Below are 25,565 nucleotides of genomic sequence, written 5' to 3' on the forward strand. Positions count from 1 at the left end.
TGAATATGCTCTAAAGATCTGATTTTCAAACAAATATTAGGCATGTGGGGTGATTTTCAAAAGAACTGAAGTAGATTAGGTGCCGTGGGAGTTAGGCACCTTTTGAAAATCCCACTAGGCACCTGTGTAGATCTTTAGGCACTTTTTAAGACCCTAATTCTGCAACTCCTTGGGGATGTGCTTAAATATAAGCACATGACTAGGCTCCTCATGTGCTGAAAGGTAGCCCTTGCCTAAGTGCCTGCAGGATCAGACTCCGATTCTGCAGCTTTCTGGTGTTTAAGATCAGGTTTGAAAGCTGTGGATTTTCTTTGCCTGTGAACATGTGGTAGCTTTATGCATTACATGGTTTCCTCAACCTCTTCGCTGAAACATGAAAAGCATGAAAGCCAAACCATATTTTAACAAAGAGGATTATGGAAAAGCCTTTTCTAAGTGATGACAATAAAAATTACATTAATATCGGATATCTGCAGTCTCCCCCTTCCTATCTGTTTTAAGCTATGTATTTATTTTTCTATTACTACTAGAGAGATTGTGTAAAGGATAAATTTTTTTTCTATATAAGATTTTAGAAAGCATTATCTTAAAGGTGCTGTACACCTCTTTGGTTCCAGTATTGCCAGCGTGAATATATATGATGATAAGCCCTGACATAAGTCTCAAGAGAGAAGTAGATTTTCTGTGGCTCTCTTCTAACCCATTTGCTTTTGCTGAGAGGATAGGAGAGTTTCTCTGCATGTTCAGGTGTGATAGAGAAGTTGCAGTATGCCAGCCTCCTCAGTCGGTTGCAGCGAGTCAAGGAACAGTCTCAAGTGATTAATCAAGCGATGGCTGAGCTAGCAACCATTCCCTATCTACAGGACATCAGTCAGCAGGATGCTGAATTGGTGAGTATTTATTTTTAATCCTTGTTTTGGCTTTTGTAGCCGGGGGAAAAAACATTGCAGTGCTATTTGTAGTGGAAGTCCATTTTTAATGTGCAGAGAACTTGGAATAGTTTTGAAAACCTCACTGCAGAGGAGGAGCTAAGCACCTGCAAGAATAACTTCTATGCAACCCGTCTGAATCATTTACACTTGCGTTTTTAAAATGTTTTTCCTTCCTCTCATCCTCAGAAAATAATCTTAGAAAACGCAGTTATTTAGATTGTGATGTATTTAAAACATCTAGCACTGTGGCTGAATGAAACAAAAGAGGCAGAATGGTCGAGTGGTTAGATCACCAGAGTGGGATTCAAAAGTTTTCTATCCCTGGCGCTGTCAAAGAATTGCTGTGTGACTTTGGGCAAGTCATTTTTGCTCTTCTGTGCTTCAGTTTCTTTGTGTGCAAAATGAGGATATTAACACTCAGAGGGGTGTTGTGAAGCAGAATTCATTAACGTTTTTAACCGACTTCAATCTCCATAAATGGCAAGTGTTATAGAAGCACAAGCGTTGTCAGTATCGTATAGGATAAAGGTTGTTTTATTAAGCCACCTGCATGTGTTAAATATTTAAGGCCTCTTATTCAAGCAAAACAAATCTCTCTCATTTGCCTGAATGAGGATTACATGATCCTCACTCCCTCCATTTATTTGGTCAGACTTTGATGATCCAAATCCTGGTTTACCGAAGCTCTTGGATTTCCTAAAGCCAATCCCCGAGGTTTGACTGCAATCCTGCAAAGCTCCTAAGCTCTGCAGCACGGAAGCTTCTCAGAGTAGCTTGCCATAGAGAAGCTGACCAAGTGCCTATGGCTGAGGGAGGTAGTCACTGGATTTTGAAGACTGTACTCAAGATAAGGGGAAACCATATTACAGAGCAAATAGTTTATTAAAAGTCACCATCCTTTTGGCAAGGGTTTTCTGGTATTAGAACCCTATGTCCCCATGTTGTAAGGCTGACTAGAGGAATATCTTGAGTTACTGATACGTTTGTCAGCACAGACTTTCTCCAGGGTACTATATTTTTTATTATATCACAGCTAAGAAACATACTGTTAAAATGTTGCCTAAATCTACTTACAACAGCTTTTCTCCAGCTGCAAGCTTGACCTTCCTGGGAACTTTTTTTGAAGCTAAGTTCCAGGAAGCCTCAGGAAAACAAGGACAAGGAAAAACTATTCTTTTCTTTTTTGCTTAGGACTTGGCAGAACCAGAGCCCATTACTGAATATTCAGTCATGAATGTTAAACATTCAATAGGAAATTCCTTGTTTGCCAAGCTCGAAGTACAGATGATTTAAAAGGAGAGAAAAATTAACAAGCTGTCCTGTCCACAGTATTAAAATGTACTTATGATTTTCTTCATTTCCCAGTGGTTCTTTGCCCTCTCGTCTTCTCCAGGACTCTGTCTGACTGCATTTTTTAAACTGTTTACATTAAAGGAGACGCAAATTCCTTAGGGCTGGAATGTTATAGCAAAGTTTGGGTATCTCTCAGTTAGGGCACAATTCTGCAGTTACTCCTGCTGAGTCTCCCAGTTATTTCAATGGGAAGCTACCTGGGAGAGACTCTACATGCAGGAGTAACTGTTTGCAGGATTGGGTTCTCAGAGCCTGATACAGTATCCATGCAAGTTAATAGGAAAATTCCCACTGATTTCAGTGGGCACTGGATAGCAGCCTTAATGAGTGCACACTCTGGTGGTTTTGCTTAGTCCTTAATTCCCATTTATAGCTGTATGACTAGATTGTTGATATCTTTCCATCAAGAATATAATAGGTCAGATCCTGTTCTCATTTGCACCTATGTAAGTCAGTGGAGATACTCTAGATTTACACTGGTGCAAATGAAATTAGACTTCAGCCCATGTAAGGCTAGTTTCAGATTTACTCGTAGGAAAATGCTAAACCTGCCATATGTTTATTATTATGTACAGTTTAAGCAGTAAAAAGTAAAAAACCCTCTAGAATTACAGAAGTATGCCATTTCCACTGATACAGCAAAGGGCCTCCGGAGGCATTTCAGATATAAACTCCTTTCTGTAACTACTAAACCATATAAATTCACAGAGTCCTAAAATATGGCAGAGAGAACCTCAGCTCAGGATTTTTTAAATTACTGTTAATTCATAAAAAGAAAAGGAGTACTTGTGGCACCTTAGAGACTAACCAATTTATTAGAGCATAAGCTTTCGTGAGCTACAGCTCACTTCATCAGATGCATATCGTGGAAACTGCAGCAGACTTTATATATACACAGAGAATATGAACCAATTCTCTGTGTATATATAAAGTCTGCTGCAGTTTCCACGATATGCATCTGATGAAGTGAGCTGTAGCTCACGAAAGCTTATGCTCTAATAAATTGGTTAGTCTCTAAGGTGCCACAAGTACTCCTTTTCTTTTTGCGAATACAGACTAACACAGCTGTTACTCTGAAACCTGTTAATTCATAAAATCTGTTGGGGCAGAGGAGACTTCAGTTAATTTGATCTGTCAATGCAAACAACAATCAATAAAGACCTTCCAGAGGTTTTGTGGTTTCACATTTACATTCCCATAAATCAAAGACCAAAGCTGTCTGAAAAATGGAATTCCATTCTCATGAAAAACTTTGCTTTTTTGAAAAACTGTCCATTTTAAATGGGATAAAAGATCAAAAATATGAAATTTTTCATGAGAATGAATTTCCAGAAAACTTTTGTTTCTGGAGAACCAAAACAGAATTTTTCAGCTTCCTGACTGCCTTCCTGGAATGCTCGTGTCAATTTCACTTTCTCCAAAAAGGCAGAAAGAGAAAGTGACAGGAGCCTTCCTGAGAGATAGCCAAGAAGCACTGTTTGAATTTTTCCTGATGCAAAATTAAAATTTTTCAGCAAAAATGAAATTTTTCTGCAGAAAACTTAAATTTTGCAAAAAGGACATTTTCTATCAGAAAACTATTCCAACAGAAAATTCCCAAACACGTCTATCAAAGACTTTCACTCTGCTCCTGTTAAAGCCAATGGCAGAACTTGTGTTTTTTGTTTTCCACAAATACTTATGCAAAAGACTGACATTTGTTTTCTGCAAATATTTGGACCAATAAGACTCTGTCCAATGGATACTTGTAGAAAATTAACACAAAAGGGGGGAGTGAATGTAACCAAAGCAAACTCATTTAGAGATTTAAGTGCGTATTCATGGAGATGATTTTGCATTATTTCTCTAGCACTGCAGCATGGGGAAGTAATTTTAACTGAAAAAACTTGAATGTTGATACTTTTTTCCATAAAATTAGGAATTATAGAACTACTGCTCAGATTACAAAAAGAAAAGGAGTACTTGTGGCACCTTAGAGACTAACAAATTTATTTGAGCATAAGCTTCAGCTCTCTTCATTGGATGCATTCAGTGGAAAATACAGTGGGGAGATTTATATACACAGAGAACATGAAACAATGGGTGTTATCATACACACTGTAAGGAGAGTGATCACTTAAGATGAGCTAATACCAGCAGGAGGGAAGAAAACCTTTTGTAGTGATAATCAAGGTGGGCCATTTCCAGCAGTTGACAAGAACGTCTGAGGAACAGTGGGGGGGAGGAATAAACATGGGGAAATAGTTTTATTTTGTGTAATGTCACGGCAAACCTGGTGGCTGAACTTTGTTACTTTGTCCTCTCCCATAACTGTTTCACATTTGGGGACAATGTATACCTTCAAACCAGTGGCACTGCTATGGGTACCGGCATGGCCCCACAGTATGCCAACATTTTTATGGCTGACTTAGAAAAACGCTTCCTCAGTTCTCGTCCCCTAATGCCCCTACTCGCACTATATTGATGACATCCTCATCATCTGGACCCATGGAAAAGAAGCCCTTGAGGAATTCCACCATGATTTCAACAATTTCCATCCCACCATCAACCTCAGCCTGGACCAGTCCACACAAGAGATCCACTTCCTGGACACTACGGTGCTAATAAGCGATGGTCACATAAACACCACCCGATACTGGAAACCTACTGACCGCTATTCCTACCTTCATGCCTCCAGCTTTTACCCAGATTACACCATACGATCCATTGTCTACAACCAAGCTCTACAATACAACCACATTTGCTCCAACCCCTCAGACAGAGACAAACACCTACAAGATCTCTATTAAGCATTCTTACAACTACAATACCCACCTGCTGAAGTGAAGAAACAGATTGACAGAGCCAGAAGAGTAGCCAGAAGTTACCTACTCCAGGACAGGCCCAACAAAGAAAATAACAGAACGCCACTAGCCGTCACCTTCAGCCCCCAACTAAAACCCCTCCAACGCATCATCAAGGATCTACAACCTACCCTGAAGGACGACCCATCCCTCTCACAGATCTTGGGAGACAGGCCAGTCCTTGCTTACAGACAGCCCCCCAACCTGAAGCAAATACTCACCAGCAACCACATAGCACACAACAGAACCACTAACCCAGGAACCTATCCTTGCAACAAAGCCCATTGCCAACTGTGTCCACATATCTATTCAGGGGACACCATCATAGGGCCTAATCACATCAGCCACACCATCAGAGTCTCGTTCACCTGCACATCTACCAATGTGATATATGCCATCATGTGCCAGCAATGCCCCTCTGCCATGTACATTGGTCAAACTGGACAGTCTCTATGTAAAAGAATCAATGGACACAAATCAGATGTCAAGAATTATAACATTCATAAACGAGTTGGAGAACACTTCAATCTCTTTGGTCACTCGATTACAGACCTAAAAGTCGCAATATTACAACAAAAAGACTTCAGAAACAGACTCCAATGAGAGACTGCTGAATTGGAATTAATTTGCAAAGTGGATACAATTAACTTAGGCTTGAATAGAGACTGGGAGTGGATGGGTCATTACACAAAGTAAAACTATTTCCCCATGTTTATTCCCCCCCCCGCCCACTGTTCCTCAGACGTTCTTGTCAACGGCTGGAAATGGCACACCTTCATTATCACTACAAAAGGTTTTCTTCCCTCCTCCCCCCCTGCTTGTAATAGCTCATCTTAAGTGATCACTCTCCTTACAGTGTGTATGGTAACACCCATTGTTTCATGTTCTCTGTGTATATAAATCTCCCCACTGTATTTTCCACTGAATGCATCCGGTGCAGTGAGCTGTAGCACACGAAAGCTCATGCTCAAATAAATTGGTTAGTCTCTAAGGTGCCGCAAGTACTCCGTTTTTTTTGTGCGAATACAGACTAACACGGCTGCTACTCTGAAACCTGCTCAGATTACAAGTCAGCTGTCCCTTACCTTGCTCTATGGAGCCTAAACGTCAGTGCTCCTATATGTCATCAGAACACATACTCATATTAAGGTCCTGCACTACCTAGGTACAGAAAGGTAAGTAATTGGCAATGTTCACCACCTGAATCTTCTGAATCTTAATTCTGAATTCCCTTATATATGTGTTCTTTTATACCAAACCCTTGAGGAGATTGGACGTTTATGTGATTTCCAGAGTTATAATAGGTAATGCTAACAAACTTTGGAAGAGATATTAAACCTCATGTTTCAGGCCTTAAGCTGATCACTAACTAAAGGGTTTAGGAGGAGACCTAATCGGGAGGGGGCAGTTATTCCACATCTGCTTAATGTGAGGTTTCTTGCACCTTCCTCTGAAGCATCTGGTGCTGGCCACTGATGGAGACAGAAAACAGGACTGGATGAAGTAGGTGTCTGATCCAGTCTGGCAATTCCTATATTATTATGCTATTTAAATGCAGTTGAAAATGTATTTCTGAAAATGTTTGAGAGGAGGACCCCAAATGAGGCAATGCCATAACCACACTGAATTTTGGGCCTCGCCTCTAGCACTGAATACTGGTTATCAAGCATTTATCAATACATACTTCTTATAGTTTACAGTAGAAATAGTCTGCCTTGTTCTTTATGCTCTGTTATGCTGAATGATGGGAAGGCTCTGTCAAAGAAAATGATATTAAAAAAGGTAAATGAGCTACATGCTTTGAGATACAGTAAAAACATATCAGCTTTAGCATTGTCCTCTAGTGGTTTTACATGCTGTCTTAAATTATGATACATTAGCCTTGGAAGAAAACACATACAAAAATTCTTGTAATACATAGAATATCTTGGAGAATTAAATAATGAAATATGGAACCTTTGTTCTTTACAACCCAAAAGTGGCTTTAAAAATATAAACATTTACTGCATTAAAATCTATAGTCTTAAGTACAAATTTTCCAGTGGAATTTTCCCCATTGTTTAGTATTTTATATCCACAATAATACAGGGTAATGGCTGAAGCAAAGATGAGGTGGTGGTGCTCATTGTGTGAAAGATGAGTAATAAAATCATCAGTGTACAAATGAATTTTTAATTAGGTTTTAATCTATGTATTTAGAGAAGTTATTTCTGTGTGAATTCCACACTGATAATTTTTATCTTGGTGCCGCAGCTGCAGTCGCTAATGGCAGATGCCATGGACACCCTTGAAGGAAGAAGTGATAAAGAACGTGTGTGGAATAAAATTCAGAAGGTAAAACTTGCAGCTGAAGACAGCAGAATACTCTGCTTCTCAGGGAGTGAATGTCCTCTTGGCTCTCATTTGTTCCAGTGGTGAAAACGAAAGTTGGTGCTATTGTGAGCCACACCCTTTGTCTTGGCGCTTGTTAGTGCACAGACGGTTAGCCCCAAATAAGTATTTATTTTTGACTTAATACTCTCATATGTTCAACCTTTGACAGCGTTAACAGTTTCACATGGTCGTTGTCTGGGGAAACAGTTTGAATCGCTTCGTTTTATTCATTAGTATACTTACCTTCATTCTCCCCCATTTGGGGTATTGTTTTAACTGTTTTTCAATACAAGTAAAATTCAGCACAGATCAGAGAACACACACAAGACTCTGTGCGCTATTTACACCTCACTTAAACCCCACTGAAAAACTTAAGTGAGGCTTAGGTGGTGTGAGGCTTACCAGGTGTGTAGTGCCTTTCTTGGGACCTCTGCATTTGGTCAATATCACCCTTAAGGGACGTAAGAAGGGCTTAAATGGTACCTCGACTCTTGTGCTGACTGTCAGCACTGGGGTGAATTTGATTCTATGTAATAAATAGTGGCCTGCCTGTGAAGAAATAAGGATATCGTATATTGACACAAAGCCTTTCACCCCAAAGCACTTTACAATTGTGCACATACACCACTGGTTAAATACAACCACCTCTGAGAAAGGGGATGACAGCACAGGCAAGGGGAAATTTTGCTCGAGGTTCAGAGCATTGCTCTGTTACAGATTGTCATGGGATCTTCAGTGTCCCAGCTGGACAGATGAGCCTTCAGTTTTAAAGATCCCATCTAAATACCCATGCATAGCAAATGGCATCTCTCTTGGAAAAATGAAGGGCAGATGACTTGAATTTGAATCCTGCCAGGACCTGAACTTGTGGCTCCAGGGAGCTGAGGAGCTAGATTCAGGTCTCAGTCACATCACTGCAAACTCTAACCCTAAATCCATTGACTCATGGTAACTCAGTAGCATGTACTCCAGAGTTACACAGGAGTAATTGAGACGAGAACATGTCCCTCATTATTTCAGAATACTAATGTGCTTCTACATCTATGCAAAGAATGCAGAGCGATAGTGGTTTGTGATATCACCAGAATCCCCCAATAGCCTCCATTCCATTTGTTTATTTCCTTATAGTCCAGTGATCTGAGTTTGTTTTTGAAATTTCAAAACTTTTAAACAAACAAAAATATTTCTAACTAACCAAATATGACAGAGATATTCAAAACTGTTCAAATAGATGCTGCCAGAGGAACGTAGAGGGATTTAGTCACTTTCAGAACCAGTGATTACAACTGAAGCCAACTGAGTTAAAATTCCCAGAATATGTTGTGTCTGAATGCAGTTTTAACAAGAAATAATTCCTTGTCTAGATGTCAGATCAGTGGCTTATGATGACCTTTTCAAAGTTCAGGATAGTTGCAAAAGGCAATCATTGGGGTTTTTTCAAATATTTTTCAAAAATACCTAGAGTAATAAGGAGATGTCTTTTTGTCATATTTTATTAGAAATATGAAGAGATTAAATAAATGCTATAATGTTCACAAAATTTCTGCTCTGCAATTGGTGTATCTTCTGATTATCTCACATCTGCCCACAGATCCCATGAGATGAGATTTTCAATGCTTATAATATTTCCTTCATAAATAATAACTAGACATTGATATAAAATTTAAAAAGAAATACAAACAGCTAGTTGAATGTCCACGAAGATCCAACTGCCTTATGCCTCATTTACAATTACCCCTCCTCCTTAGTTAAAAGGGTCACTTTCTAGCCTCAGATACAACTCCCATGGACAGCAGTGTGAGAGGTGTGCTCATTTCTGCTAACGGAATTTGGTGCTTTGAGGTGATCTCTTCATATAATTAGGTGTCTCCCAAAGAGTTACAATTTGAGCCATAGGAGGGCAGAATGGTTCTGTCCTAGGTATACAGAACTCCAAATCTGTGTTAAACAAATATTATGTTTGCAACATCAAGCATTCACAGGTAGGAAATACCAAAAATAAGGTTGATTGGGCAACTTTATTATTAGTATTATGACACTGTCTTTAATTACATGATCACACACACACTGGCACCCAGTCCCAGTCTTGCCCCCAGGCTCTTCATCCCAATCTACTCCCTCTGACCCCTCTCCCTTTCACCCTCACTCCCTCCCTGCCCCATTGGTCCAGCTCTTCTCTGTGCAGTCATTTGTCTTTCTCCTTTTCTTCCATGCTGCCAGCATGCCACCAGAGGGACCACTGAGAGCACAGGAGAAACGGTCTCCCCCCACTCTTGATTTTGGTGCCCAGTGTGACCATCTCAGTGACCTGTAGCAACCAGGAACAGCAACTGCAAACAATTGCATTATATGACCATCCAATCAACATTAAGCAGTATTCAGAGTAGCAGCCGTGTTAGTCTGTATTCACAAAAAGAAAAGAAGTACTTGTGGCACCTTAGAGACTAACAAATTTATTTGAGCATAAGCTTTCGTGAGCTACAGCTCACTTCATCGGATGCATTCAGTGTAGCTCACAAAAGCTCATGCTCAAATAAATTTGTTAGTCTCTAAGGTGCCACAAGTCCTCCTTTTCTTATTAAGCAGTATGTCTTTCATACAATAGGCAAGTGCAAGCTTCAGTTTACATAATTTTTGCTGTCCATTCTATTTCCGTGTTGTTATCTCTCTCTTCTAATTGGTTTATTATCACTGGTCATGCATGCTGACCAGGCCTTTCACCCCTTGCTTGGTGTAGGGACTCTCATGTTTTTTCACAATGTAGGAAGTTTTTGGTAGTACATTTTGTGCGCTAATTGTGCTGATAACTTCCTCTTATCTATCAAGTCAGTACATTCCAAGAACAAAACATCACCCTTTGTCCTATACAACACTATTAACATAAGGACATATTAGCAAGGCAAACACTCATGTCAAAGACTAGGCCATAGCCAGCAAGCTTAGTGTAAGTATTACCCTGGCCTGTTCAACCTCATTCACTATACGTATCCCATGCTTATGACATTTCCAACAAGCTATGAGGGGACAGTCGGTCCTCAGTGCAGATGAGCTCTTTGGAGAATTTAGCTGCCAAAGTCTTAACAAGTCTCTACTGAGCATGTGAGAACTAAGATTTTTCAAAGGCTTATCACAGCCAAATATTCATGAGCATGGCAAAAGGCATATCCCTGACATAAAGGGCATCTCCTGCTAAATTTCAAGTCCCTGCTCCAAAACATGGGTGCAGCAGACCTTCGCAATGAAACAATTATATGAATTTTGTTAACATGGGCAAAACTACATATTTTTTCCTAATCTAATTCTCAGAAACAGCTAAACTATTTTCACTGAAACTTTCCAGATAAATTCAGTCAGGAGCAGCCACCCAGCATAGAAAACTTCTGCCTGAATAGTTAAAGTTTGGCTAAGTTATAAGCAACTGAAAAAAAGTCTTATAGTGAAAAGTGAAAAAGCAGGTTTCCTATTTCCCCTTGTTTTCTTCCCCCCCTCCTCAGACGTTCTTGATTATCATACACATTGTAAGGAGAGTGGTCACTTTAGATAAGCTATTACCAACAGGAGAGTGGGTTTGTGTGTGTGTTGGGGGGGAGGTGAGGGGGGAGAGAAAACCTGGATTTGTGCTGGAAATGGCCAAACTTGATTATCATACACATTGTAAGGAGAGTGATCACTTTAGATAAGCTATTACCAGCAGGAGAGTGGGGTGGGGGGAGGTATTTTTTCATGCTTTGTGTGTATAAAAAGATCTTCTACACTTTCCACAGTATGCACTTTCCACAGTATGCATCCGATGAAGTGAGCTGTAGCTCACGAAAGCTTATGCTCAAATAAATTGGTTAGTCTCTAAGGTGCCACAAGTACTCCTTTTCTTTTTGCGAATACAGACTAACACAGCCATTACTCTGAAACCTATCATCACCAGTGGTCATCATCCTGGCACCTCTCAAGGGCTACATCTCTCTCTCTCTCTTCTCCTGCTCAGAGGCTGGGAATCCAACTTTTATAATATGTTACGCTGACATCACTATGCCTAATGCATATTCGGTAGGGGTGTCTCTCCTCTTCCTTGTTTGTATGTCCTCACCCTACTAATGTTGGGGTGCCCTTCTCCTATAGGTTAGTATATTAATGAGCTCAACTTATTATCATATACCTCACCTTGTTGCCATGGCACTCTTGTGGTCAGACATCTGCAGATGTTCCTATCCTAAAATATCCAAAAGCTGGTATTAGCTCATATTCCTGTGGTTGCCTGGTGTCAGTAAGTACAAACTTCCCTATTAAATACTCTATTCCCAGTTCCCCAAAACTTAAGGGTGACCATTGGGCCATTTATCTGGGCCAAACTTCATAGGCCTCAAGCCTTATGCTAACTGCTGAAGCCAATGTCTTACAGGAGACAGGCCTGTAGAGGTTCCTTGCGTTACTGCTAAATAAAATAAATGCTAAAGCTAGCTCTGTGGGCTACAAGACTCAGGAGTTTTATAATCAATTTTCCACTCTGCCACAGCTATCCTGTGCAATATTGGTTGAGTCACTTAATTGCTTTTTGCCTTAGTTCCGCCCTGCTGTACAATAAATAAATAAATAAATAAATGACATAGCAATACTTACTTCCCTTGTGAGAATAAATTCATTAATATTTGTGAGGTACCCAGATACTAGAGTAACTGGGGTGCACGTAAGTGGATAAGCAGACCTATTAGAACCTACCAACTGGTAGCTTCCACATCAAAAGGAAGTTACAATAATGCAGCAGGGCCCAATACAGATCCTTTTACTCTTCATATGTAATAATGCAAATCTTTCCCTCTCCTCCCTTCAGTTCCCTTGGAATTCAGACAGCATGTGGTTTAATAGGGTCCTTTTAACATCTTTTGAACAACTGAACAATAGACATAAGTTGACAAATAGACTTCTCTGAACTGCTACATGTGAGACACTTCATAAAACCTTCACATCTGAGTTTACCTCAAGGGCATCCCGTATTTTGCAGTGTAGCTAAGTTATGACCGCCGTGTGCTGAGCTCAGTGGAATGACTATTTCATAAATCTGACAGCAGAGCAAACACGTAAGAATGAATAAAAGAACAGCTGTAACTAACAAAAGGATAAATGTATGGGAAAAGCTGTACTAATGTATATGAATATGAAACAGAGTAAAATTAGGCTATATTTTTGCCAGGCAAACAGACTGCTGGATAGCTGATCTTTGCTTCCAATGCCTATGCCTTTTTCAGCAGCAACAGGCCGCTGTTTGATGAACTGCTCTATTTAATTGACATTCCCTTTTAATTGAAAAGTAAACAATGGAAAGGCAGAACAGTCTAGACAATCTTCAGATCAAGAATAGGAAACAACCAGGGACACTCTTGATGGGAGAAAGCACATGTTGAATAGTACTGGATTCTGGATACTACTATACTTACTTGGTATAGAGGATGTTGGAAGGTAGAGGTGGGGGAAAAAATCTATGGTAATCTAATCCACTGTGCATTGTACTATACTGTTCACATGCAAATTTGGCCTGTTCCATTGTGCATGATACAGGAAGAGACTGTTCAGGGGAAGAATTTTAAATAATGGTGAAAAATATAGCAATATAGTAGTCCTTGAAACCTTAAAAAACTCAGCTGATTGTGGTCACCAGTTCAGTTCCTTTTCCAGTAGGTCACAGGGCACAAGGCATTAAATATTGGAACTGGGCAAAAAATTTTGACCAAAATATTTTTCAGTGAAAATTGCTGATTTGAGTTGAGTTACACATTTTGTAAATTCATGTTGAATTCACCAAATTGTTTTGGTTGGAAAAAAATTACAAAAAAAACCCCTGAAAAGAATCAAAACCTTTCATTCTGACATTTTCAAAACAACGTTTCATTTTTCTATTTGAAATAACTTTTCATTTTGAAATTTCCTTCAATTATTAAAAAAAAAATTTAAAAAAAAACAAATCAAAATGAAACATTTCATTCAAGCCAAAATGTTATTTTCCCTGACTTCTCGGTTCATTGAAAATGTAATTTTTTTGTTTGTTCATGTCAAGTGTATCTGAAATGAATTTTCTTTTCCAGTTTTTCAGAACTGTCAGCAAACAGTCAAATCAGTTATTTTCACAGCTCTGCTGAAGATCCCACTTCACATTTCCTATAACTAGGGATTGGCACTGGTTATTGTTGGCTCACGTTTCCTCAGTGCTTGCTGTCATGAAGAGCCCTGTGCATAAATTCCATGCTTAGCTGCTGCCCTCCAAAACAGAGGTGGCATCCTTTGCCCAGTCAGGTATGCATATGGAACCCAATCCTGCAAACTCTTACTACCAAGCATTATGCTTATAACTATAAGAAATACCATGAGTCATCAAGACTACTTGTAATAGTAAGCACTATACTTGATCGGGAGTGTTTGCAGGATAGTTTGTGAAGCTGTCAGACGCTTAGTAAATGTAATCTATCATTATTAGTATTCACACTCTCATTGCTAGCCCTCTTCCCCCACCTACTTTTAGCACCAAATTAATGCTAACATGCCAACCGCCCTGTTTCCTATTGGTGCATACTGAATTGTTTTTCAGTGATTCACTAATTCAGTCCTTTAAGAAGGAAATGTGTGACAGAGCTGTCTGACATTAACATGCCTGTTTCATTAAAGAATGGCAATGCAGATGAACTGGATGTGTGCAAAATACGAAAGAGAAACATTGTATTTATCTTCTGCATCAGCATCCAAAATTGTGACCTCTTCTGGAAGTAGGTCCAAGGCAAGAATTGCACAACCTTTTAGACGAAGTTGTCAACCAATTGTAGGCAAGTGCTTTGGATCCGGACACAGTAGTTATGAGTGTTGGGTATGTCACAGTTCAGGGCAACTGCACCTGTATTCCCCCTAAGTGGTCAGCAAGGCACCTATATTTAGGCTCCTGGTGCTTCAGCCATCACTGCTCTTGGGCTTTTCTGCCTGCACTGTGAGTTCCTCAGCAAGTCAGACTGCCTAAGCAGGCCTGCTTTGCTTTCTTCTCACAAGAACATAACATAAGAACATAAGAATGGCCACACTGGGTCAGACCAAAGGTACATCTAGCCCAGTATCCTGTCTTCTGACAGTGGCCAATGCCAGGTGCGCCAGAGGGAATGAACAGAACAGGTAATCATCAAGTGATCCATCCTCTGTCTCCCATTTCCAGCTTCTGGCATTGATGGACTTATCCTCCATGAATTTATCTAGTTCTTTTTTGAACCCTGTTATAGTGTTGGCCTTCACAACATCCTCTAGCAAGGCATCCCGTCAGAGGCTATAAATAAACTACCATACAGCTTTTTCCTAAGCAAGCACAGTAATTGTTAAGGTAACAGCATTAAAGAGAAAACATATCTAAAACACACATGCTAATAAGCTCAGCAGAGATCACCCCAACTCCAACAAGGGTTTTTCTAGAAGTCAGTCCTTCTAATTACACCACGGGGGTTTTCTGTGGTTACAGGTTCATACCACCTTTTGCCCAGAACAAGAATATCATGAATCTATAACTTACTCCTTTATACAGTTTGGACCTCTGATCTTGTCCTCGCATAACAGGTGATCAGCAGACACAGGTCCCCTCCTCAGGAGAATCTTCAAAAAGCTGAGTTCTTGCATAACCGGAGAAGTACATTTGCATTCACTTCCCCTTAGAGTTTTCCTGGGAAACCCACTTAACTTTAAAAGTTAATTCTTGTCTGGCACATTGTTTCAAATAGTTCTTTGATGCTCATAGCACTCCCAGGGTTTACATTAGTCATGTCACCCCACCTAGAGTCATTACATACAATCCAACAGTGATACATAAACATTTGTATTTTAATACAATGAACTCCTAAGATACTTACATTTAATTCAGTAAGGTTTAATTTAATTCAGTAAAGTTTGTCCAGGACATGGCAGGAAATGGCCATATCTGTCACGATGTGTTACTGTGCATGGCCCCAAAAAGAGCATTCTTGTAGCAGCTGTGCTTCTCAAACATGCACAGCCAGATGTACGAACAGCAAGGAAAATCATGCATTTCTATGGCCAGAGTTTCCCCAGGTAAAGAGCACCCTTTGCTCGCAGAACCTGTGCAAACCAGATCACTTACTTTTTAAATTAAATCTGTGAAGATTTCTGCTCATCACTTTTACTGGATAATCCTCTCAGCTCTTACTCCTGTGCTTCATATATATACCTCACTAGCTTCTCTCTAGGATCCCTTTCTATAGAGTTTTACTGTCTACCTTCATTACACTGAGGTACTATAGAAGCTGGATAAGCCTGAATGTAAAATAAAGGTATGAAGGAGGAACATGTTGAGATGATTCAAGATGTTTAAAACAGCATATTGCCTCCTAATACCAAAAGTTCCTAACTAATAGAAATAAATACACGTTTTAAGATTTATTTTGCCAATACATGTAATTTATAGCTCTTAGATAAGATTTTCAAGAGTAACTGTATCACTTAGGGCTAGATTTCTAAAGGTATTTAAGCACCTAGAGATGCAGATAGGTATCTAGTGCAATTTTCAAAAGCACCAAGGCATCTAAGTCCCATTGATATCAAAGAGAGCTAGGCCCTTTGAGGTACTTTTGAAAATGCCAATAGGCATCTAGATATCTTTAAAGATCTGGCCCCAGCAGGGGTTTAATTCCCATTGATTTTTTTCAATGGGATTTAGGCACCTTGGAAACTAGGACATAGGCCCCTGAGTGACTTAGGTACTTTTGAAAACTTTACCATGTATCATATCCTCCAGAGATGAAAATAAATTGGTTTGTTACATATCTATCTAATTTTTCTCCAAATAAAGTAGATACTTTTCCTCTGTTGGTTTGTCCCCATGGAATATTGCCTCCTGCGTCTTCTGCTTTTGCAAAGCCTTTGATCTGTTTTAGCAGCTAGCATGGTGGATGTTAGGTATTCCTGCTCAGATCTGTGAAGTTATCATGCTGCCCTTTTAAAAGATATGTGTGCATTCTGGCAATTTTTTGACCAGAACTGCTTTCCTGAGTACTGCATAAATCAACATCTTCCTGGTGATTGCTTGGAAATCATAGAATCATAGGGTTAGAAGGGACCACAAGGCTCAGCTAGTCTAACCCCCTGCCAAGATGAAGGATTCGTTGAGTCTAAACCATCCAAGACAGATGGCTATCCAGCCTCCTTTTGTACACCTCCAGTGAAGGAGCTTCCATAACCTCCTTAGGCAGTCTGCTCCATTGTCCTCCTGTTCTTACAGTGAAGACGTTTTTTCTGAGATTTAACCTAAATCTGCTATAATGTAGTTTGAACCCATGGCCTCTTGTCCTGCCCTCTCTGGCAAGCGAGAACAACTTTTCTCTATCTTTTTTTTAGGGCAGCCTTTCAAGTATTTGAAGACAGCTATCATGTCCCCCCTTGATCTCCTCTTTTCCAAACTAAACATACCCAGTTCCTTCAACCTTTCCTCATATGGCTTGCATTCCATCCATTTGATCTTTGTCACTCACCTGTGGATCCTTTCCAGTTTTGCTGCATCCTTTCTATGCATTGGTGACCAGAACTGGACACAGCTGAGGCCTAACCAGCACTGAGTAGAGCGGTACTAGCAGCTCCCGTGAATTGCATGCTATGCCTCTCTTAATGCAACCTAAAATTGCATTTGCTTTTTTTGCAGTAGCATCACATGTTGAGGTTGTGATCCACCACAACTCCCAGATCCTGCTCAGCAATGCTGCTGCCAAGCCAGTTATCCCCCATTCTGTATTTGTGCATTTGGTTTTTCTTCACTACATGTAGAACCTTACATTTGTCTTTGTTGAATTTCCTTGTGTAGTCTATTGCCCAGTTCTCCAATTTAGCAAGATCTCATCCTCCACAGTGTTTGCAACCCCTCCCCTAGCTTTATGTCATATGCAAATTTCATCCGTATACTCTCTATTCCTACATCCATGTCATTAATAAAGATGTTAAATAACACCAGACCCAGAACAGATCAATATGGAACCCCCACTTGAGACCGCCTTCCAATCTAACATCATTCCATTAATAGCTACTCTTTGCTTGTGGTTAACTAATTATGTATTCACTTAATGGTAGTTCCACCGAGCCAGTATTTCTCCAGCTTACTTATCAGACTGTCATGTGGGACTGTGTCAAAAGCTTTGCCCAAGTCCAGGTATATTATGTCTACTGCATTCTCCCATCCACCAAACCAGTTACCCTGTCAAAGAAGAAAATCTCTGATCATTGATGTCTGTGCCTCAGTGCAAGCCCTCTGCAGCAATTATATATAACAATGACAAGTTTAATGACATCTGTGACTCATCAGGACTTGGATGAAAACAGCCTGGACTATGGCTAACAGCTATATAATACATCTTGGGCCCTATCTTCCTGTTTGGTGCATGTTGTGTGTTTAAGGATGACTATGCAAAGTGCCCTTGTCCCAGTGAAGAATACACTGAGTGCGCAAAAAGTCAATGCAGTTGGGCTCTCTTTGAGAGTACTAGTAATATATATGTGAAGCAAGTGCCACCAGAAGAGGAGGAAGTAGTCTTTCAAAAAGAAATATGGCCAGGCTGAAAGAGCCTGTGTCACATGCTGTCCCTTTCCCTGCTCCAGTGAAGTTGCATATCAAAAGCACACAAGAGACTCAGAAAGTCTCTGGCACCTCCACACCCAGTTATTGTGTGCTTATGGGACTGTGGAGTTAAAAGGATGAGTGGGTACTGAGTGTAGGCAGCCACGTGAGACACCAGGAGAGTCTGGCAGTAGTAATAAGGGCACCATGGCCAAAGAGATGCAACCTAATTCTGATCCCTCATATGGTCCCCCAGATAAGTCAGCATAATAACTGGAATGTTCACGATCCACCTGCTAATGGTATTCAAGACACAGGGAGTGACTGTAACAGGGACTATACAGATCTCTCATATATATGAGGGAGACCTGTATAGTGACCATCGGTGGCTAGGTGTAGATATCCAAAACTAGCCATCTGGCCATCACAAGCAATTACAAGGTACAAGTAAGAAGGGCACAGCAGTAATTGAGATACATCCAATTACATCCACCTCTCCCTAAGCAAACAGGATGTCCCCCAGAGAATAGACTTGAACCAGGGAACAGCAGAGTGAGGTGCCTAGGATCCATGACAACTCCCTATGGAGGGCACTTTCCCAGCTGATGAGCAACATTGACAGTCGTGTCCTGCATTTCCATTCACTGTCACTGACCCATCTTACCCCTCCCTGCTGGCGAGCCTCAGGATATTTGCAGGATATTATTGGTAAAATAGGTAGGGTCAGGACTGAAAATATCTTTATTCACTTCAAACAAGCATATATTGTTCCTTATCTTTGTATGGAGTTCTATTTAATGTCGCTTTCAAGACTGCAATAAAATGTTTCTGAATCAAACTCCCAGTTAAAGTAAAAACCATATATTCTTCTTGACTGACAAGAAATTCTGCAGTTCAGTCTTCAAATGAATCGTATTCTGTTATCAAAGTACCCCATATTGGCATTGCAGCCTGGCATTAACTATATTACATAAATGTGCTGAAAGTATTTAACCATTTACAATTTCTGCACATTTTTGTAGAATAATAGAACAACATTTTAGTTAAATATGAGCTGTTTGCCTTTGTGGTTAAATGAACCATAGACCAGCTCCTTTTCTACTGTGAATTCAGAATTAACATATAGTGCAGATTAATTGACTTGTAGCCCATCCAGTCATTTAGAGTGCATTAATTATACCTTTCATCTTTTTCAAGATGTGGGAGAATGGAAGTGCCTTTATGTGTGGCCCTGAAATAAGACAGGCATAGACCTTCCATCATTCCATTTATGTTCTTCTTTTTTTTTCTTTCTTAAAGTGAAGTGGGAAAGTGAAAAAAAGGAACTCCTTCAGGTACACGGCTGTGTCTCAGCAAGAGTGAGAAGAGAAGGTACTTTCTAATCAGTGGAATGCCAGGCCTGTGGATTATTGGTTTGATGGCACACCTTGTCCTGTACCCAACTTTGAAGTTTTCCCCATCCTTTTCACTGTCAGTGCCACTTAGGTGCCCCCTGCCTGGTTGTTAACAGCCCTAACCAGTTTTTGTGCTGCTTGGTTTTGTCATGTGGGACGAATGTTCACTGTAAGCTGTGTGCACACAGCTGCACAGTGATCTTGTAACTACCGTGCATGTCACATGGCTGGGAATGTGGCCGGCATCCAGGTCCCACTCTGTGGGCCAGGTCCTCCACCTTTCAAAACCGGCACTGGGGACTGGGAAGCAGGACAGACTGAAGGCTTGCCAACAGGGAGAGGGTAAGAAGTAGGATGAGGACTGGGAGTGAAGGTGGCCAGTGGCTGGTTATTTCTTCTGTATCTCTTTCACCCTCTGTTCTTTGCCCAAATTATCAGTCCATCTGAATTTTCGACCTCTTTGTCTTTTCTTTTTCTCTTTCTCTTTTCCTCAGTTTGGCCTTTGTTGCTTTTCTCGATATCAGTAAATTCCCCAGGACCTTATATATTTCTGCCATTATATTTCTTCATGCAGAATTATAGACCAGCATCTGACGGTACGTCTGCAAAGCAACTAGACCCCACAACCCCCCACCTCCCCGCCCCATGGCTGGCCCGTGCCATCCAACTCAGGCTGCAGGGCTGTTTCATTGTGTTGACGTTCGGGCTCTGCCTGGAGCCAGGTTCTAGGACCCAATGAGGTGAGAGGGTCCCAGAGCTTGGTTCCTGCCCAAGCCCAGACGTCTATATAGCAATGATACAGCACCACAGCCCGAGCCCGACTCAGCTGCCACAGGCCAGACATGGGTTTTTCTTGGCTGTGTAGAAATACCCTAAGAGGAGCATTACATGTAAACCAGCAGAACTCCATTGACTTCCTTAGTAGAAACTCTTTATGGCTACAAGGAAAAGCTTATACGTGTGAATCCAGCAGAAACTGATGCTTTTGTCTTCCTTAGGCTGCAAACAACATAAGTTAAATTAGTTGTGAGATGGGCATAGACTTCCCTATGCTTCTCAATAGGGTATAAGCTATGAAACTTAATTAGGACAACTTATACACACCATTGTTAAGCATTTCACCCTGATCATTGTAGTAGCTAACGTGTGTATGCCAGGATCCCAAGCTGCCTCTTGTCCCTTTCTCAGTATCAGATGCCCCAGCTTTCCACTATCCAGCTACCAAGACCTTCAACTTCTACACCTGACAACTTCTCCAGTGTGTTGTCAATATAAGACTCTGAAGCACAAGAGAAAATTTATAGGCAGCATAAAATAAATTGAATTTAATATCAAGTTAAATATCACAAGGAATACACTGCACTGATATTAGTTACACATTTTGTTCCATTAAAAAAAATCTCAATTTTTATATTTAACCAGAGCTGCCACAGCACTTGCAGTCTGCCATGCCGCTGTATTGCAAAATAGAGGGACTTTGCTGCAGAATTTAGGTTTAGCTTTCTACAAAGTATATAGTCCCGTTTCTTCCATCTCACCCCTCTTTCTCTTTGTTTTCCATTCTGCAATGTCTTTCCACATCTCCCCTGTTTCCTCTGTCTCTTGGGACCTGTCTGTAGTGACCCAGTGAGAAGAAACAGAGCCAAGTACAACCTGCAATTAGGAACTGAAAGGGAAGAGCTGCGAGTCACCTCAGCGAAAGGGCCATTCCTGTCATGGCCCAAAGAACATGAGTATAGGCTGCGTTCAGCTGCTTCTCTGCGGTTTGGAAGCTTATCCAGAGTAGAAATGGTTTCTGCTGCCACCGAATGGCTGAGAGGCAGGAAGGGTGGGAACACCTGCCTGCAGCCTGTGGGGCGGTGCAGCTCGTGGAAGCAACACAGCAAAGCACAGGTAGCAATACAAGTTGTCTGGTCGATGAATGCAAATGGGCCTCCTGGATTCCCAGGTCACTAAGCATGTGAGAATTTGCACCCTAGCACAGGGCCATCCAAGACACTGTACATTTGGATGCATAGGTTAAGTACATCTCTTGCAAATAGGGAAGGCATTAACGGACATCACTGGTTGGGCTCCCATGATGTCAAAGGCTTCTTGTATCGGATAATCCTAATGGGCCCAGTCCAGGTATTGACTCCACAGTGGAACATGGTGCATCTCTATAAAGTGGAGAGTGGGTTTTCCCCGCACTGTGGAAGCCGAAAGGCTGAGCCAATGGGCATAGGACCAGGCCTGAAATGAGTCACACAAGAATCACTAACATAATTGACTAGTGTCAGGTCTATGACCAAATCCTGCAAGTCTTGACTTCAGTGGTAGTGTTGCCTGAGTGAGGACTGAAGGACTTAGTGTTATCGCTCCAGGATTTGCCCTTGATAGTGGTAGACTATCAGCTATTGTCATGGCTTGGCTATAAATATTTCTAACATTTTCTCTACAGCAACCATGAAACGCCCACTCTGTGACAGTAACCTCTTTTGTGCCACCTTCTGACGATATCCCTTCAACCTGACAGCTATATGCTTCATTTACAGTGCCTCCAATTTACCTCTTGAAATGACATGTGCAAGCGAAGAACCATGAATAAGCACTACTGAAAGGTGCAGCCACCTAACAGCCATTCTAAACTAGCCCCCACCACCTGTCCTGTTGTCAAAGGACAGTATTTTCTTTGTGTCCGTATGCTAATTTTAAATCTTGCTCAGGCTCACGGCCGTACATTTTAATTGTAAGTCAGCTATGGTTTGAGTGCCATCACTGCTGTGCAAATAACATCATCAGCTCATCAACTATGGCAGCAATACAGCCGTTATGTAAGGCACCGTTAGCCCTCCACCCCTTGCTATGCCATTTTGGGGGTGGGGATCTTGCTTTGAGAGGTGTGTTATAAATATAAAATGCATACAATAACAGGCGCTTTGTGATTTGATCTATGAAAATAATCCCATCCAAGGCTTTCTGGAGACATTATAAACCATGGGATCAGTGCTGCACTGGCTTATTATGTCTCAAGAACCCAGAGGAGAAAGCCCCCCTCCACACACACACACACTCCCCATAGCCTGTTTTGAACAAGGTTTAGGAAATGCTGGCATGCGGGGAAACAATGGGAGCCACGCCCCCAAGGTGTTTGCTTGACCGAAATAAAAGAGTGATTTTGTTAACTTCAAAGAAAAAACCGAAGTTGCCTTTTAATCTAACCTTGAGTGGGAGGATGATCTTGCAGGTAAAGCACTAGACTGTGGAAGTCAATTCCCATCTCTGCTGCACCTTCCTGTGGGACATTGGGTAGGTAATTTCATACCTAGGCACAATGGAGGAGGCACTTTTTTAAAATGGGGATAATCATGTTTCCTTTCACACACCCTTTGTCTCTTTAGACTGGACTGTCAGCTCTTCGTGGCAGAGACCGTCTCGCTCTCTCTTTCAGTGGTCTTGGTGGGCGCCTGTCGATGCGACTGTGACAGAGTGCTCAGCCACATGTGGGTGAAATTCCACAACTGAATGCGAACCACGTTTCCTAGGACAGCTGGGGGGGAAATACCTGGGCAGGCGCTTCAAGTTGCTCTCTAGCAAGGTGCTGGGTATAGGTGGCCCACTGAAAATCTGTACACTGCGGGGGGGGGGGGTGCCCCAAAAGTCATAGAAAGAGCGGGTGTACTGTGGGCCTTCTACAGCAGGTGCCTCAGAAGGGCAGTCTAGGAAAAACCTTGAGTCTCTGTGCACCACCCACCATGGCCCCCCACATATGCATACGCACCAGGCATAACCAGGGTGGAGTGGAGCTGCTTAGAGCCGGAGCCCAGGAGCCCAGTAACAGCCCATATTGGAGGCATGTGCAAGCAGAACCTGGCCTCAATCGGTGAGTGTAGTAGTAAGCCATGCTCGGCTTAGTTCGTAGTCGCCTGTTCTGTTATGACAAAAGCAACACTCCGCTGAATGTGTGTCAGGATGATAGATTAAGCCTTTATTTTATACATGCATCTTAAAATGCAATTGGAAGGTTGCTTCTTTAGATGCTTATAGAAATAGGGTACGAAGAAATGAGTTTGTATGTAATTAAGTGCAAACTCATCAAAATCATGTTCACCTTATGAGAATGCTGCTCATTTCAGAGCATGGCAATGGATCTGAATAAACCTAAACTATGGGTCTGGAGAATCATATAAATATGTATGCGTCAGTATTTACAGAACACCTGTACACAGCCCCATATATGCTGTTTTAGATTGTTTTAAAGCGGTTGTTGGCAAGAAAAAAGTGTGTGTATCTGAAACGTGCCATTTATTAGAATAATTTTGATTTTATTCTAGCAGGAGACTGATGGTATCGTCGAGAATTATTGTTTTGCATCCTTTAGTCTTTTACTATCCTCTGGTGAATGATATTTCATGGGGAAATGCATTTATTCAGAACTTCATTTAGCTTTAATAGAAAAATGACTCTTGCCATGGCAATGTGGACTACTCATTTTTCTCCCTGTGCTGACTTTCAGCATATAAATGCCAGACGCCTCCATTCTCTTTCGTCATTCGCTCCTTATCAGAAAAATTTGCTTGAGATTAATTTCCTCATCATGCCTTCTTTTAGAGGGACTGTTTTTCAATGCCATTAAAAGACAGGGCTGTGATAAATTCCTATTTCCAATGTGCAGAACCCAGTGAAAGAGTCTATTCCACATCAGTAAAGGAATGCAATCCCAATGGAAAGGGACAAAACAATATTTAGATACAGTTACCCCAACCAGTTCTTTGGGAGCACTGTTCATTCTATAAACCAATTTTCTTTATTAAAAAAAAAAGAATTTATTTTGAGAGAACAAACCTATTTGAAAAGAAGCTTTTTGTGTTTGTTTGCAGGGGGAAACAGACCTTTGACATTTATTTATTTCTATTTGCAGGTTGGAATAATTGAAGACTTCTTATATCACTTAGAAGACAACTTCTTAAAGACCAAAAAGCTCAGAACGGCCAGGAGGCAGAAAATGAAAATGAAGAGGCTTCAAAGTGTACAGCAGCACTAGTCCCTGGGGAAATATGATACTATCCCCTCCTCCCCCCTCAGCCCTCCAAGACATGTTGAAGAAGGCAGCAAGGACATTAATACCATGGAAGTTTTGACAGTTGGGACAACAAAGGCCTGCCTTCAAATTAATGAGGTGTCCCCTCACGATGGCTCATCCTTAGCAAGAAGCTCCTGCACTTCATTAGTCTCAACTGGCAGGAATAAATGTTTGCAGGAAGCTTGGCTTGAAAGTCTTATTCAAAATTGTCTTGTTTATTTAAACATGGTGGAGAAATAGCCATTGCTGCATCTTTCCCACTCTCTCCTTGTATTAGAGAATAAAGGCGAGTGGGTTTTATCCTGCTCTAAAGATTTTTTACACACACACACACACACATGTTCAGACAGAATATTAGTCTGTGACTCTGTGGACTACAACTTGAGCCAGAGCCTGCTCACCTTGCCTCTGCATGAAGTCTACTTGACTTATAGGACTGTTTGAAGTAAGGCCAGCAGGCTTTACACTTACAGGCCCACATGCTACAAAAGTGGCCTAGAAATAGGGGGACCTCTTTTTTCAGGTGCCCAGCATTAGGATCCTGACTCATAGAAGTGCTAAGCATCCAACTGAAAAATCCATTTGAAATTAATGGCTGCCATGGGCCTCAGAAAACAGACACTAGGGTGAAGATTTTTAAAGGTATTTTGGGCGTTGCTCTGCTCAGCATAACAAGGCCAGAGGCCCAAGTCCTCCTTGATTCCAGCAGGGCAGGAGTTAGGCACCTAAATACCTTTGAGGAGCTGGGCCTAAGTACCTAAGTCACTTTTGAAAATGGGACTTAGCCATCTAATGCCATGTCTACACTAGATGTGATTTACTGGCATAGCCATACCAGTATCTATTTTGGCCCAGCATTCCTAGTGCAGACAGTGCCACACCAGCAAAGGTGTGCTTTTACCAGCATAGACTATTTTATTTCACGCCTCTCTGAGGGAAACAAGCTATAATGATACGATCACAGTTTTGCCAGTATAACTGTCTACATTAGTGGCTTTTGCTGGCAGAGTGATATTGGTCAGGGCTCACACCTCG

General features: G+C 41.2%; 1 protein-coding gene across 1 annotated transcript in view; it reads left to right on the forward strand.

Moving 5' to 3' along the window:
• SPATA16 (spermatogenesis associated 16) overlaps positions 1–24,491 on the forward strand; it is a 111,607-nt gene extending 87,116 nt beyond the window's left edge. The window contains exons 8-10 of the mRNA XM_073358881.1: positions 726–890; positions 7,382–7,462; positions 24,369–24,491. Coding sequence (XP_073214982.1) covers positions 726–890; positions 7,382–7,462; positions 24,369–24,491 — 369 coding nt within the window. The remainder of the gene's footprint in view (positions 1–725; positions 891–7,381; positions 7,463–24,368) is intronic.
• Positions 24,492–25,565: the final 1,074 nt, after the last annotated feature.

Source organism: Lepidochelys kempii, chromosome 9, assembly GCF_965140265.1.
Source record: "Lepidochelys kempii isolate rLepKem1 chromosome 9, rLepKem1.hap2, whole genome shotgun sequence".
Classification (NCBI taxonomy): Eukaryota; Metazoa; Chordata; order Testudines; family Cheloniidae; genus Lepidochelys; species Lepidochelys kempii.